This window comes from Enhydra lutris, unplaced genomic scaffold, assembly GCF_002288905.1.
Source record: "Enhydra lutris kenyoni isolate GAN:26980312 unplaced genomic scaffold, ASM228890v2 scaffoldscaffold1, whole genome shotgun sequence".
In the NCBI taxonomy this organism is placed as follows: Eukaryota; Metazoa; Chordata; class Mammalia; order Carnivora; family Mustelidae; genus Enhydra; species Enhydra lutris.
Window position 1 is genome coordinate 750,639 of NW_019154085.1, and position 17,408 is coordinate 768,046.

Genomic DNA, 17,408 nt, shown 5'->3' on the forward strand with positions numbered 1-17,408 from the left:
TATCTATCTGAGGTTTATGACGCCTGGGTTGCCTGAGCCAGTATTGGTCCAAGCTCATTTTTTTTTTTTTTGGTAGATCATATCCCAACACATATGTGATTTTTTGAAAATTGAAATACTTTAAAAATAAATCTATTTTATCTATCCACCAAAATGACAGACCTAGTTTTCTGTCAATATATATTTTTATTTCAAATAGATCTTTTTTTTTTTTTTGGCATCCCCCTTTCATTTTCGTTAGTGTCCCTATTTGATGACATCAGATGGAGATCATCGAAACACACAAGATTGATATTCTGAACAAAACAGGTAGACTGAAGACGGAGAAGACAGGAGTGAACATTTCAGTAGAAAAACAATAGAAGGACTGACTAGAAGGAGAGGGTGATCAGAGGAGAGTACCAAGTGCTCAAACTGAAACAGCTGGAAATGGTGGCAGAACTCTGGAAGTTTGGAAAGCTGGAAGTTTTCAGAAGACAAAGAAAAGTTACACAAAGTTCTTTTGGCTTCAAAGCCCATCATACTTTTATATGACAATAATCTTAACTTGTTTCCACTAAACATATCTGAACTGTGTAAGTTTCCATCTCTGTATTAATTTAGGCCTCTTATCCTTTCTCTTCTGAAGGTTATTTGTAGTTTTGTGACCTTATGTGTACCGATCCACTTAGCTGAGTAAGTAGAGATCTTACGAGTGTCTAAAATACCAACTTCTGCGAAGAGGAACTTAGAGACGGTTGCTTTGCAGGTGAGAAACGAAGGCCAAGGAAGTTACGGGTATTGCTCTGGGTCCCACAGGTAATAGCAATGAGTGATACTTACGTGGCGTGGAGTGGGTACTGCTCTGTGCTTAGTGTACCTTGTATACTGACTGATTTCACCTCACAGCAAAACTTAGAAAGTGAGAACTGCATTACTGCCATCCTCACTGTATGGTGGGAAACTAAGGTTCAGAGAGGCTAAGACGTAACTCAAGGTTGCACAGCAACAAGTGGAAGAATTGGGATTCGAGCCCAACTCTTCAGGCTCAGAGTCTTTGACCTACTGGACTATAGCGCTAGTCCCAAAGGAAGAGTCAAGAAAACTAACCGCGGTAGTTTTACGTTCTGAAGATTAAGTACAGATGTACACATGTTTAGAGGGGGGGCTTTAGATGGATTTCTCTCACACGCGTGGTGAGAACAAGCATTTGTTTTACCTACATTGATATACTCATTAGTTCAGCTCATCCAAACTCAAATACTTGTACATAAGGATGAGCTTACAAAAGATGTTATAAAAGTCTCTTTAAGGAAGAGCGAGCCTCAATCTCTGAGATCCCCTATATAGCCTACCAATAACAAAATCTGGAAATAAAAGGAAAAAATTAAAGCTCAGTTGGGCTTGGCATTCCAATATCTCCAGTCAAGGAGGCTCACTGGGAAAAACATTCTCAAGCTTACATGCAATTTCGTGGTAGTTAAGGATAAACAGCAAACAAAATTTCTAAAAGGTTTTCCTACTATCATCGTGAAGAGAAACATTAAAATTATGTTTACAAATGTTCTCCTTCATAATGATAGCACAGTCTAGCTACATTTTTGGAATATTCAAATACTCTACCTAAGGGTTGCTATTTAATGGAAAGAATTTTAAATGAATGCTATCCTATTTTTGTTGTGGGGTATGTTATTATTCCCATACACAGAATCACAATTAAAACAACTTATGTCTTTTCAAAAGAAAGTAATACGGAGAACCTTATACATTTGCCAAAGCCTTGAACAACAAGGTTTTACAGAAACATAAAAGCATATTTCCTAAATTAAAATATTAATATAATCACAAGCTCTGGCAGATGTAATTATTTCTGAGCTGGAATATCAACAGTGTCTTCATAGACCTCAGCAAAAGCCTTTGGTGGAGGAGGAAAGGGATAGACTACATACAGGCAAAGTGGGGGCACAACTGCCCTCTGACATTGGGTGAGGTAGAGAAGGGCTCTTCTAGGTCTTGGTGAAGAGCGACAGCTGCATTTCTACCTTCCCCACTTGGACGGGAGGGACACGGGATTGAGTGGATCTTATGAAGCCTGAGGGCACAGCTGCGTTGTCCCCTTTCACGTTAGCGACTCTGCGTCAAACTGCCTATAGTCGCTATTGCAATATTGTTCCACACTTTAGCTCAGGAAATGTCACAAAACAAAAGAATGAGAAATGAATACTCTAGAAAAGGAAGAAAAGGAGTCAGATTGGCTAGAGGAATTGAGTAGAGGAATTGAAGCCTTGAGGCAATTACATATAATAAAAAATGAAATAATTCTCTAGACAAAGAAAGGAGGAAGATTTCCCTAATTTTAAATGCAGTTACTATGAAAGAATTAAATGTCTATTGTTTTAAATAAAAATCCTTTTAATCTTCTTTTAAATTCATGTTGTGAATTTTTACTGTTTCCTTAGTAATTTTCTGTTATAACCATTAATTTGGTTTTTTTATACTTTTCATTGCACAACTACATAAAAACTTAGGATATTTATCAGACAGTATTTAAAACTCGTTTATCTTCTCACACTTATTTTGTCTCCTCCTTTCTATTTTGGCCGTGTGCATGCCAAAAATCATGATTTTTATACTTGATAAAACTTTAAGGCAAAACTTTCTCATAACTTATTCCATTCATTATGATAAATAAATACAGATCTCTATTTGAATTAGTGAAGCATTCCAAACAAAAAATATTGAAGCATATTGAAAACGGATTTCATGCATTATTTTATTAGTAGACATATCGTATCACATGTCTCTTTAAACCCATTAAGTTTGTTACTCTAAACTTTCACGTCTTTCACACAGTAAGATTTAGCACGCTTTTCAACATGGGATACTTAGCTGGATAAAACAAAATGTCACTGAAAGACACAGGGCTGGAAGGACACAAAGAAACAATGCAATGAAATTACTTAATTTCACAGATAATAAATCAGAACTACCAAGATATTTACTATTATCATTATTACAAACAAAGTAGCGTTTGAAAACTAGACGTGACTCATCAGGCATTGGACTCGCTGCTCTCGTTACAGACTCTAATCTGAGGCCCTGAAGGCCTTTGAACACACGGTTTTCAAACCCCTCTGACGTTCTGCAGGGCACTCAGGACGCCTCACGGGCTGCTGGAACGCGGCTTGAACGCCTGCAGTTTCGGGAATTTAATTCCTATGGAACCCACTGATTTCTTAAGACCTCACATTAAAAAAAAACCACTTTGCCAAAGGAACCTTATACCTCAGATTTGACGAATTAATCCTGCTTCTGAGGCTGGGTTGAGGCCATAAGGAAGGGCTGGGACATGGGCAGGAGGGTCTGCGCTGCAGGGACGGGGGCGAGGATGTAAACTTGATGTTCGAGCGCAGAGAACAGGTGTGAGTTCCCTCTCGGCCTCTCCCACTCACACCGCCCGGTCCTCCTGCACACACGCTTCCAGTTCTCCTTGGGGCCTCTCAGGGCTGCCATTCAGGGCGGAAGCGAAGCCCACAGACATGACCGGGACCGTGTGGCACCGAGAGTGGCACTGACATCCCTCCCTCGGGACAGGGACAGGGACAGGGTCAGGGCGCAGCCACCACTGCTCTCCATCCGTCCGGCAGAGCCGCTCCCCGTTTGCCTGCTGATGTGCTGGTTGTAACGGGGGATGCTGGAGACTGTCCCCACCCGATCCTGACACACCTGCCGTGGGAACCCCTGCTGCACACACTGTCTCTGTCACCCTTGGACCACATTATGCGAGCTACAGAACTCTCTCAACTCTCCTCAACTTGACATTTAAAACTTGCACGCGGACTGCGTCGAAGCGAAGTCTCCAGTGTGTGAAAGAGCACGTGTGATTTTTAAAATGTAGGTGGGACCTTATATTTATCCTGTTAACCCCAAGCTCTCTTGGTTGTTTTTAACTGCCTACATAACTGTGGTTTCCAGTTCTGTATTCCAATATTTTTACTATTTTCCTGCTCTGCATTTATTGTGGGCATATATTTCCTCCACGTCTACTTAAATTTGAAAAATACATTGACAGGATATAGCCCAGAAAAGAATCTTGCAGAAATCCAAAGGACAATTCCCTTCAGAGTGACATAACCTTTGGTGATGGTTATTCAACAAATTCCTAATGTGTCCTGTGACTAGACACCTGAGCCCTTGCCCAATGCCATGCTCAAAGAGCCTATGCTGCCATCGTAATCACTGATCACCAGACATTGATGCTGACAGCTCTGAACGTTATTTTATAAGTTTGGCAGAGTTAAATATCATAGGAAAGCTTTCATGTGATATATAATCAAAAGCCTCCCTCAAAGCATACTTGAAAAGAGAGGAAAATTATCACCCTTACAGGATCAAAGACAAACATTTTGAATGTCAGTATTTCAACACACCTATTATAACTAGAGTGTATTAAAAAAAAACAAAAACAAAAAACAAACTTCTAATATACATTCTACTTCTATTGTTACCATAATATGTTGGGGGGAGAAATTAAAAAAAAAAAGGTATTCTTACCCAAAAAGCTGGGAGCCTCGGCAGGCTGGGGAGCGACGGAGTCATTATTCACAGAATCAACCGGGGTTACGTTATTCGTCAAATCAAGTGGTGTCATGCTGCCCCCAGAACTAATGGGCAGTGTATTATCCGTAGAGCCAGATATGACTGTATTGTGCACAGATTCTTCCAACTGAAGATCATGCTCTGGGAAAAAACACCATTAAAATGCAACATTGTCGTAAGTCCATGATCACACACACAAAGCAAGGCTCAGCGGTTGTGTTAAGAAGAGGAGACATCAGGGCACCTGGGTGGCTCAGTCATGATCCCAGGGTCGTGGGGTCAAGCCCTGTTTTGGGCTCCCTGCTCAGTGGGGAGCCTGCTTCCCCTCTCCTGCTCCCCCTGCTTGTGCGTTTCTCGGTAAATAAATAAATAAAATCTTTAAAAAAAAAGAAGAAGGAGGAGGAGGAGAAAGAAAGGGAGGATGGGGAGGAGGAAGAGGGGAGGGAGGAGAGGAGGAGGGAGAGTCGACCTCTACAGACACGGGCGCCTGAGTCCCCAGAAACTCTTGGGGCCTGTTTAGGTCAGGATCTCATGAGTCTCGAAGGGGAGCCCCGGTGGGTTCCGTGCTCGGTGGGGAGTCAGTTTCAAGGTTCTCTCCCTCTCACTCAAATAAATAAATAAATCTTAAAAAAAAAGAGTGGACTTCTAAAAATGTTATTCACATTGCTATGTTAAATTAGTGAACAGTAAATTTTCATATTTATCCATATCATTGAATAAGATAACATTTCTGTGAGTAACTTTGTAGTTCTTGGTTAGGAAAAGGTAACAGTCAAAGTCTAAGGCAATCCTTTAATAAATTTCATGCTCAGGTAAAACTGATTGATGGTGGTAGGTTCCGAAGAGCGACTTGTCTTCAAACTATTATAAATCTAAGGGATTTCAGCAGTCCTATTCTTATGCTTACATTGTACTACAATATTCTCAGGAAACAAAAATGATGTAACTTAAAATAAATCTATGGAAATAAGTTCCTCTATACATTTCTTACTTTTCTGTTCCTTTTTTTTTTTAAGTTAACACAGTGACTAATTTTTTTTTACCAGATTTAGTGGGTGGTAATGTATCTTCATCTGCGCGACTGAAGTGAAAATCTAAGTAAGCTTGAACATCATTTAAGATCCGTCATTCTTGAAAGAATGCCTGTAAATGGAGTAAAATGAGACGGGGGCGACTTACCTAAGTCCTCACAGGTGCTCTTGCATTGTTCCAGTGACATGAAGTTGTTCTGATTGCCGAGGCACCCGCCGTACTTGAATTCTTCACATTTCTTTGTCTCATTGTTATAAAAATACCTAGTCATATAACCTCGACAGAGTCCATTGTCTTTATCCAAAAAGCAGTAATCTGGCTTTTCTGGAAATTACCAAAATGTCAGAAAGCAAATGCTTTTTTGTGAATAATTGAATTATGCTGGGTGAATGTACAAAACAACTAAGTTGAAGTTATTTAAAGACTAAACATGAAAAGTTAAAGGTACGAGGTAAAAATGAAACTTTATCCACAGCCGCACAATATTAAAATTGTCCACTACATCTGCTGGGACGTTTAAAATAAGGAAGATGTATCTATTGCGCACATTGTTGCTACTGAAATTTCAAGTTCTCAATTTCTCAACATAAATTAATAGGGCACCAACTATCAACTATTTCATGAGTTGAAAGAGTAAAAGATATTATTTTACCCTTGGTTTGGAAGAAATATTCAAAAATTCATAATATTACAAAATATCATGGCAAAATTTTGGTTCAATTTTTTTTTAGGCCTACATGCATTGACATTTAGGAAAGATCTCGGAATATTTCATATTTTTCAGGTGTAGACTCTCATTAGGGAAAGAAGTATAATGTGTTGCTTCATTACAATGGTTTCAATTTTTAAAAATATTGGAGTAGGAGCTTTGAGGCTTATGGAAGCTTTCATGACTATTCTTAGAAGTTCCTGAATTCTTATGCCAGAGTTCTTATGACATCCTCTGCCTCTGTGTCTCCTGTTTTTCTTCTTCCCAGCATTGGAGTGACTCCAACAGTGCAAAGGCAGAAAGGAAATACATGTTCAGGGATTGGAGAGGCTTTTGAAAAAAATCTAATGCCCATTCTTTGATAGTGGTCCAAACCAGATTAAACACAGCTGTCACAGAAGCTGTGCCACTGTGATCTACATTACAAGCCTTGTCTACATGCACACTCTGTAAAGAGGGGAATTAAACTTATTTTCAAAATGGTGATTGCAAGATATACGGAGCTTGAATTGGGCGAGGCCCCCATCTCCCCACTTTTCCCTGCAACTATATTATCAGAGTGGCAAAAACGAACTGTCATGTCCTTTTATATTTTAAAGCAACTTGTTCTATCTCAAGGAAGCAACACTCAGGAGGGTTTTACTATAAAAAGCATATATTTAATAATGATTTCTGCAGTAATTGCAAACCTTCAGGAAGGCTGATCTCCTAGGAGAGCATTGTTTTATTAAATAAACATCTTATCTTCTTGTAGTATAAAATATCTATCTTCTATACCTTCTCAAATTTCCAGTTTGAAAGTTATTTTGTTTATTGTTTATTGCCTCTTGTTTCTCAAGGTGAATGTTACTATTATCACCATATTGGCCATTTGTGGTTAAGTGTAATTTATGGGACAAGGAAAAAAACTAATTCTTTAAATTTTTTTAATACTTTTTTTATAAGAGACTGAGGAAAAGATACATTCAGTTGCTATCATTTTTATTTGTCTTGGCCTTAGTATGTACTTCATAGGAAATTTTAAATCATCCTAACAGAGACTATAAGAATTCTATGTTTAACAAAAAGGAGTAGGTAAAATACATTGTGTATAAAGAATACAAAACAATAGGAAATTATGCTGAGAAGTATAATTAAGAAATTGGAAGTTGCTATTATTTATTATTTATAAATTGGAAATTGGAAGAGGCCCCATTCTAATGACATAAATTTATTTTAAGACGAACTTGAAATTGTACACTTGTAAAATAATTCTACGTGGGCCTACCGCTTAAAATAAGGTTACAAATCAGGAAATTCATACCCCATATTCCCCAGGTAAAGCTGCACTTGTACTAAATCTGAAAGACAATCCTTGCTCTAGGCTGAGTCTCGGTTAAAACACAGAATACAGATTTTTAGCGAGAAACAAACTTCCACTGGCCACATTAAGTTTTACTGTTAAGTTCTGTTTGGGGCTGCACGCTTGACGATTGTCCCAAACCAAACTATTTCGAAGAGGCTGTTCTGTAACTGTCCCAGTGTTGACACTGAGAAGCCTATCACGAGGTTCGACTGAAGTGGGGATGCTTAGAGGTCTCATTCGAGGTCTTTATTCTCTCATATCCTTATACAATATCAGTGAAGAATGAGAGAAGAGGAGCTTCTAACTGGGACACTAATTACACATGCACCTCACGGCCCTGTGGCCACCTGCTAAGCCCAGCGACTTCCCGGCCCACCTCCCTGACTCTGACAAATGTGTTCATTCAAGTTGCCTCTTGATCTTTCTCTTGCTCTGACACAGCAATCTCCATCCTGGGGTCTCCGGCTTTCTGTCACATCTCCTACAAATGCTGAAGTCGAACTCTCGGCTGGGGATTCTGGAGGCTTGGTGATCCCTGAGCAAAGCAATGTAACGAACCGAGCGGGTCATGAACGAAACTGAGGACACCTTGTTTGGCTCCTCAATGCCACCGCTATTCTAGGATGATTAAGAAATCCATACACCTACACGGAACGGAGAGCATTCTTACCTTGTACCTAAGGAAATGTTATATTTTTTGTCTTAATCAAGTTAATGCCAATCTGACAAAGCTCCTAAAAATGTTGATTTAGAACGTGTTAAAGGTAAAAGGGCTCTATTTCCCTTAATGTGCTCATTTTATAGTCAGGGAAAGAGGAGTTCCAATGGCAGAAGTGATTCTTCTAGTTGGTAGCAGAGGTGTGCCCCTTTGCAACCATAGAGGTCTTCCTCACACCTACTAATTTATACTGTGCTTTATAATATATACGTTTATGTTTTATATGCTGTCAATTTTTGACTGTGTGGAGCCAATAACTTTGGTAAAAATAAAATACTGCATTTTTGGAAAAATATAAATTAATTGAATTAGTAGAAGAAAAAGAATGATTGAATTCCAAATCATTACATGTACATTAAATAGCATAATTTTATAATTAGTTTTATCTGCATACATTTTTTTCTTAATTTCACTTTTAAAAAATACCATAACATTTAAATGTTGGTATTTCTTTTCACGAAGATATCATCTTTTACTTGGTGGATGAAACCCGCTATTTGTAAATATCCTGCATTCTTTGATACCGCAGATAACCAATTTCATTTAATTGGGACATGGAACATTTCTGTAAAGATTAATTCAATATTTATAGAAAGTTATTTTAAAATTTATAAATAAATACATCCACTGATAGTGTTTGTACAAACCTTGCCACTGAATTTATTTTATAAATTTTGATTCCAAAGTCTGGTAAGTCTTAAGTTTATCAGCCTCAAAAACTTTCAACTTTTTCTCACACATTTTAATCGAACTCAGAAAAATTAAAATGTACTTTGAATTTTGTGACTCATGTCCCAAGTTAAATAATTTGATCTCTTTGTTCCGTTCTTCTCATTCAAAAGAAAATGACATAAATGGTAGTTGGACCAAGTCAGTATCTAGACCTTTACTAAAAGGAATGTATTTCTTAATCTACTGATACTTTTTCATGTGCTAATATAACACTTTAATCAGAAAGCTATTTAATATAAATCTAATTATTTAATATAAATCTAAATAATATAAATTTAATATAAATCTATAAAATTATTTAATATAATTTAAAACCAATAAATAATTTAAATCACAAGGTAAAAGTGTGCACACACAGTGTATAATGGTGAGAGCAACTGTTTACTGCCGCGTCTGCATTCACTGCTGCGAACCGACTGGGACAGCTCGGAGACGTGGACCAGCTCGGGGAACTACTGGGTGTAACTTGCGGAAGACACACGGCGCTGAGATTATCGAGGGACTAGGATCTGAGAACTAAAGTGAGGTTAGCGGCATCTAAGTTATGCTCAGGAGATGGGAAAACACCATGTGCATGGCTGTGGGATTTGGCCGATCTGAGACTAAATACCATGCTGCGTCAGAAGGAGAGGACAAGACAGTGTCCGAAGACTTCCCTACCAAATACCATGTAGGCTGTTTTAAATGTTTCATTATATCGATACAAAATAAAGCACAATTTCAAAGATCATATGGATTTATGATGAACTCCATAGCAAAAACAGCTAAGAATCGAATTTCTAAGTGTCTTACATAAATTCTAATTAGCATATAAATGAATGTTTACCTTTTTCTAATTTTATCTGTGTCCTAGTCTTTGGATAAACTGCAAGAAAAAACAGTATGTGCATCAGTTACAACAATATATATAAATAAATTATATATAAATTTCAATTTAACAAACGAGGATGATGTATTTATTGCCATTAAAATTATTCTTACACAAAATGTCAACAAGTAGCTTAAATTTCTTATTTTCTCTAAAGATTAAATAATTTTAATTTTTATAAATATGAGGCTATCTACATTTTAACATAATAATGTCTTAAAACCAGGGTCGAAAGTTTCTAACACACTGACAAAAGTAAGAATTCGTGGTGAACTACAACTGCTATTCAAAAGATCCATGACTGAAAATCATTAAGGTAATGTGAAATATGAAAGTAATTCCAGCAGCGCACTTGGCGTATCAGAACAGATCGTTTCTACAGAGAAGTGGCAGTAGGGGAAGAAGAAACCAGAATCGTCTCCTTTCCTGATTCCTTTCCCGCTGCATTGCTTCAACCCGATCACAAGTTTTATTATGATTTCTAAGTACGGAAGAGAAACGAAGCAAAAAATATCTGTGACATATTTTTCAGGTTAACCGCAAAGAATTAATGGAATTACTCCACTCAGGACTAGAATGCTGCTTGTCTTTGACCCACTGTCTTCAAGTATAGATTCTACGTTCTAATTTAAATGAATAGTAATGAAATGCAAAGCAGTACAGTATGTGAAGTTTTAATTTGCTCAAGTGGACGTTAGGAAGGCTGAGCGATGTTTGTTGTACAATCATTTGTTTTGCAGAGAAAAGCTCTGGGCAAGGCAGTTCACAATTAGTTGTGTAGCCAGAGAGATAGGGCTGGGGGAGTAAGTTGGCGTATATGCCCTTTCAGCCAAAAATCAACAGTTAGGGGGCGCCTGGGTGGCTCAGTGGGTTAAAGCCGCTGCCTTCAGCTCGGGTCATGGTCTCAGGGTCCTGGGATCGAGCCCGCATCAGGCTCTCTGCTCAGTGGGGAGCCTGCTTCCCCCTCTCTCTCTGCCTGCTTGTGATCTCTGTCTGCCAAATAAATAAATAAATAAAATCTTTTTTTAAAAATCAACAAGTTAGGTTATTCTTTGCAGAATAAAACATCTTTGAAAGAGAAGGTAATAAGGCCTCTTTTAAAAATTTTCCTATGCTTTATTAAATAGTCTTTAAAAAACATATATATACAGTATTTTAGATATCAAGGAAACCTCAGGGTCTTTCTCATTGTAAATAACCAACTGTCAATGTGTTTCTGGTAGATAGTGCATTGTCATGATTAGCTTATATTGAAATATTTTAATGCACAATTAACTTGTTACAGTTTTAATTTACGAGGGCAAAGAAAAAATATATACAGATAAATATTACATCAGACTAGAGTGCTAAATAATCATTTTTACTGTTTTGCCTATTGACAGTAGCCATTGGATAGGAACAGAGAAATGCTTGATTTCAGTGTTCATGCAATATTAAAAGAGATAACTTGTTTGTTTTCTGATTCCATTCCAAGTTGCATTAATTTAGCTGGCGTACATGTGAACTAACTCAAATTTTTGTATTGGCATGCTGGAATTGAAATATATTTGTGATACCAGTGATTATCTTTAAGATTCTGAAAATAACATGGATACCCTATTTAATTGATATTTATGCCAACCAGCTTTATTTAATTAATATTATGCCAGTCTGAAGAAATAGATGTTTTACAGCAAATTATCCAAATTATCTTTTCCTAGATTTATTTAGAGCATAACATATGTGAATTCACATTTTAAATATCTTATTATGATTATAATATAATTAATATCTAACAAATTAATTGGTAATTACATAACACATTTTAGTAATTTTACTTACCCCCTATTCTTTCTTCATCTTTTTCTCTTATATTGGGGACCAAAGGGTAAGAGCTTAAGACTAACTTTTTTTTTTTTTTAAGACTAACTTTTAATGATCCTTATTTGTTGAAGTCAGCCTAGAAACTATTCTAAGTGGGTGGGAAAAGGACTGTAGGGTCAGAAGATTCTCATTATGACTGAATAGGTCTTCATGGTTCCGAACAAAACGTTAAATAATAAAGTTAAAGAAAAAGGAGGAATGTTAACATGCTCTTTAATTCCCTGTGGGGAAAATTCCCATCTAAACCCCCCACGAAAAGCCACAAGTCACAACTGGTCCAGCCCGTAAAACAGCAGGCAGTGTAAACCGCGTACTTCGGAGAGCCTTTGTGCCTGTGTCCGGAGTCGATGAAGTCCTGTGAAACTAAACACACTTTTAGCCACGCCGTAGAGGCTGACTGGCTAGAAAACTGAATGAGAATTTGATAATTTGATCTTTACATCTAATTCTCTAATTACCCACGCTACATTACAGCTATTTTTCCGAAATTAACAATCAAAGATAATATTGTTTAGGCTATAGGAAGAAAGCGACTGACCCGAAAGATAATCATTTTAAAAGCCATGTACTTGAAGCCATATTACAAACTTAACTTTTCTTTTAAAAAAATTATTAACCTTAATTCCATGTTTCTATTATTAGATAGGAAAATACGCCAAAAATTATACATATTTGGAAAAAATTAATAAAACAACTTTATGTGCAAAAGGAGAGCTGTGCTCACACGGCAAACTAAACACCGTCATAGTCCTATTCTCTGAGATACGTGGCTTGCTTTTATTCTCAAACACGGCAGTTTACGAGATAGAGTTCTCACTGGTCTTCCCAAATAATACAAAACTTCAGCTTTCAAGCCTTAATATAAAATATAAATCATATTTTGATTTTATGTTTCCTATACTTATCCCATCTGCCCTTTACCTAGGAAAAACACTTAAAGTGGCATATGAATTTGGGGGGCGCCTGGGTGGCTCAATCAGTTAAACATCCAACTCTTGATTTTTTTTTTTTAAAGATTTTATTTATTTATTTGACAGAGAGAGATCACAAGTAGATAGAGAGGCAGGCAGAGAGAGAGAGAGAGAGAGAGGAAGCAGGCTCCCTGCTGAGCAGAGAACCCGATGTGGGACTCAATCCCAGGACCCTGAGATCATGACCTGAGCCGAAGGCAGCGGCTTAACCCACTGAGCCACCCAGGCGCCCCCCAACTCTTGATTTTGGCTAAGGTCGTGATCTCAGGCTCCTGAGACGGAGCCCCTTGTCGGGCTCCTGGTGGGCATAGAGCCTGCTTGGGACTGTCTCTCCCTCTCCCTCTGCCCTTCCTCTCCCGCTTGGTCACACATACTCTCTCTCTGTCTTAAAAAAAAAAAAAAAGTGATATGAATTTCTATAATGAAACACTGAATAACATTCTGTCAACAGAATGTTAACTAATTAAAAGTAATTAACACATATTAAATAACAACCAAAAATTTCTCAAAATAATCACATTGATCTTGGTTAACTGTAAAATAATTAGGTTCTCAGCATAAAGAGGGCCAATTTTGAAAGATTTCACTGGCTGCTTCCATAATATTTATACCTTATCGCAGTAACTAAGCAGTGTGCTTTACATGTGCACAAAAATTTAAACTACTATGAGCATAATGAAAAAATGTATAATTTAGCAGGTAGAGACATTAACAGGCATGGCAGGATAAAAGGACAACATGCTGATGTCATTATTTTCTAATGTTTTTAAGTGCTTTCAAGCCTACAGTCACATTATTTGCTTGAAAGAATCTTTCCCATGAACAAGTGATATAAATATTAGGATACATAGCATTAATGACTTTGGTCTGTGTGAGCATCACATCCTCAATGTGCCCAGGAAGAAACTGAGCTTCAGAGAGTAACAACATTCAGGATTGAAACAAAATGAGCATTTATCCCATTTATTACTTTTTATTAAACTGTTATTCTATTCATAACATAATGTGTCCATCCTCATTGAAAGTCAGTTAACTCTGATGGTATTGTCTTTTTCTGGATTATTCTATTCCATTGATTTCTGTCTGTCCTTATACTCACATCATTCTGCTCAATTTTGGCAGCTGTGCTATAACTCTTGAAATCAGATAAAGTCTGGAGCCCCTGAGTGGCTCAGACCATTAGTATCTGACTCTCGGTTTGGGCTCAGGTCACTGTCTCAGGGGTGTGAGATGGAGGCCGACACTGGCTCTGAGCTCAGCGCAGAGTCTGCTTGAGGTTCTTTCTCTCCTCCCTCTCCCTCCCTTTCCAAGATAAACAAAGTCTTTTTTAGAAAATGGAAATCAGATAGAGTCCTCCAAATTTGCTCTTTTATTCAGAATTATTTTAGCCATCTTAGGTCCTTTGTATTATGTATCAATTTCAGAGTTGACTAATTAATATAGAAACAAAAACGTGCTGGAATTTGATTGGCATAGGATAAAATTTCCAGGTCCATTTGTGGAGAATTTACATCTCAACTAAAGTGAGTCTTTCAATCTATCGTTTTATATCTGTGTTCACTGAAGTCTTCTTTGTTTCCAATGGCTTTTTAACAATGTTTCATAGATTTCATTGTAAATGTTATGCACTTTTTAATTTAAATCCATCACTAAGAATTTTATGTTCCTGGGCGCCTGGGTGGCTCGTGGGTTAAGCCTCTGCCTTCGGCTCAGGTCATGGTCTCGGGGTCCTGGGATCGAGCCCCGCATCGGGCTCTCTGCTCAGCGGGAAGCCTGCTTCCCCCTCTCTCTCTGCCTGCCTCTCTGCCTACTTGTGATCTCTGTCAAATAAATAAATGAAATCTTAAAAAAAAAAAGAATTTTATGTTCCATTATTTTAAATTGTTTTTTTTAATTTTGTCTAATTTTCTATTTGTTCATTGCCAGTATGTGTGTGTGTGTAAATATTTACAGTGTCCTTTTATCCAATGAGATTTCTAAAATCATCTGCCAGTTCCTAAAATTTGTCATGTATACAAGCGGGTTTTCTCTCAGTCCTGGGGGTGTTCTGGGGTGCTCCATTGACAAATCCCTGTGATTATTCTCTCAAACTTCGGGAATTTCACCAAAGCATTTTGTTGTTCAGTGACAAACTCAGAGGGACTCTTGTTCTGACTTTTTAGCTTTTTCTCTACATATGTCCATTCTCTCCCACTTCTTATGCCCCCAAACCCAGTGACCTCAGTCTCCTGATGTCCCATCTCATATTCTCTACCAGGGAGACCACCGTCCTGGGCTTGGGTTCCCCTCCCGTGGCTGTGGTTCAGAAGTGCCTTCATGCAGAAAGCTGGGGGGCCTGGACTCTCCTCACGTGGTTCCCTTCTCTCGGAGGTCACAGTCCTGCACTCCCTTTTGAGCCATGCCTGCCAGCAGTTGCTTCCTATATTTTGTCCAATTTTTCTAGTCATTCATATTATGAGAGAAAGTTCAGTTTCAGCTACTCCATTTAGCTGAAGATGGGATTTTCTCTTTAGATGGTTTTCTAAAGCCTGGCAGTCCCTTCTCTATCTGCTAGTTCCGTCCTCACAGTGGTTTACTACACGAAACAGCCCTCATTCAAGCAGCGAGCGGCTCCGGAAGATGTAATAAGGAGATGGAAGCCAGAGCCTCGTCTCTATGTGGTAGGTAGGAATGACGTTGTAGAAGATACCATAGGCAAGGTGGTCACTGAAAGGCCAAATAATTATATTTGATCAAATTCTAAAGAAAAGGGTAACTTTTATACGATGGTGAAATAAAAGAAACAGGTGTGCATTACGGGAAAGAGGCCAGTTGACGAAGACGTTCAGGCTGCTAAAGGGAAAGATGAGAATCAGAAAGAATGAGGCGAACGGGCCTCTAGCCGAGGTGCTGAACCTGCTGGTCGGCCCCGCACGGACGGACGCTTGGCCCAGCACGGACGAGAACAAGGCCCAGTGAATGGAAAATGACCAGGTGATCACCAAAACCAGAGGCCCCACAGAAGAGCCCCGAATGCTTGATCTGTGTTAGTAACATTTCCGCACTTGTACGGAGGAGAAGGAAGGAAGGAAGTGCTCAAGGGCGAAGAAATGCATTCACATCGACCCTTCTCTGCCGGCTCTAGAACCTCACGGAGTCACACACGGGAGACGTTCTCTCCTTTCACCACAGTGAGATTTTCCCACATGCCAGGAGCATCATGAAGCCAAGGCTATTTTGTAAGAGCTGCTTGGGAAAGCATCCTCCAAGTGAGAATGCAGAACTGTCTGTTTTGCAAAATGCAAGACACCTCGAGTTACTAAAGCCGCCCTCTCCAGAGAGCTACCATTTAATTCACCTAGCTCTGACAGCGCGCTCTGGGGACACTTGGTGAGACGCTGCGGAGATAAAGACAATGCGGGTTCTTCTATCCCGTAAGTAGCTCACAATTCAGAAGAATTAAACAGACATAAAAGCATTCCAAACTTTGGCCAGCAATTATCTGGAATTTATCTCAGTGAGATGAGATAAAACCATATTATAGTTTGTAAAATTCAGGGGGATAATGTTTTAGTAGGATTAAAGCAAAATAAAAGTGTTCCATAAAGCTTACCAGCAATGTAATATGATATACTTCGAAAAAAATATAATATATATGATATACTTTGAAAACTAATATAATATGATATACTTTGAAGAGTAAAAATATGAAAAGTTGGGCTTCGTAAAGTCTACATGGGCCAGAAAGGTTCATATTTTCTTTTCCACACTCTTCCATTCTCTTTAGGTAGAGAATGACTTAATTTTCTCATATGTATATGAAACATCTATATATTTCTGCTCTCTGATGGCGTTTAGAATTTTCTAGTGAGTAGCTACTGGAAGGCTCAGAGCGGCTTTGACCGGAGGGAGCTATCAGGTCACTGTGCTGATGAAGGGAAGACTAAGTCAATGTGACTAACAATTTCCTTCCTGACAACTCACAGCTGCCCAGGAGGCAGAATTATACCCAATTCACTGCAGATATAAAATCAGTGAACTTAAAGGTTTTTCTTCTTTCTTTGTTATGGAGAAAAATATAGGATGACAAATGAGGCTTAATATAATTTGTAATAATGGATATGGAAAATGAAAAGCAGTAGTTGAACATGAATGCCAAAAATGTGAAAAAAATATTCCTTGGAACGTTCAAATAGTTCTAATTTCTTTTCCTAAAATTATCAAATCTACAATTAGATCCGATAACCCTAAACTTTTTTTAAAAGTTAAAGGAGCTCGAGGCTCCTGGGTGATAACTGTCTCCAGAAACCTACCTTCTGTACATTTTTCTTCGCAGTCCTCCAGAGTTGCAAATCGATTCTGATTTCCTTCACATCCCCCATACATAAATTCCTCACACTGCTGAGTGTGGATGTTGAAAAAAAATTTCTTAATCATGGCTCTGCATGGGCCATTATCCGGTTTCAAAGCACAAAATGAATGTAGAAGTTTCAGTGGCGGCAACTCGACATCTACAAGGTAAAAATAAAAGATACAGAACCTTTCATCCACGCAGTGATAATGTATTTTATTTCCTTTTCCATCTGTCCTGATTTTTCTTAAAAAGCACAACA

At 38.2% G+C, this 17,408-nt stretch overlaps 1 protein-coding gene across 2 annotated transcripts in view; it reads right to left on the reverse strand.

Moving 5' to 3' along the window:
* The window catches only part of LOC111145643 (tissue factor pathway inhibitor), a 64,175-nt gene that overhangs the window by 15,119 nt on the left and 31,648 nt on the right, over positions 1 to 17,408 (reverse strand). For both annotated transcript variants that reach the window (XM_022500703.1, XM_022500713.1), the window contains exons 3-6: positions 17,109 to 17,306; positions 9,941 to 9,979; positions 5,758 to 5,934; positions 4,534 to 4,719 (exon numbers count right to left, since the gene is read on the reverse strand). In XM_022500703.1, coding sequence (XP_022356411.1) covers positions 4,534 to 4,719; positions 5,758 to 5,934; positions 9,941 to 9,979; positions 17,109 to 17,306 — 600 coding nt within the window. The remainder of the gene's footprint in view (positions 1 to 4,533; positions 4,720 to 5,757; positions 5,935 to 9,940; positions 9,980 to 17,108; positions 17,307 to 17,408) is intronic.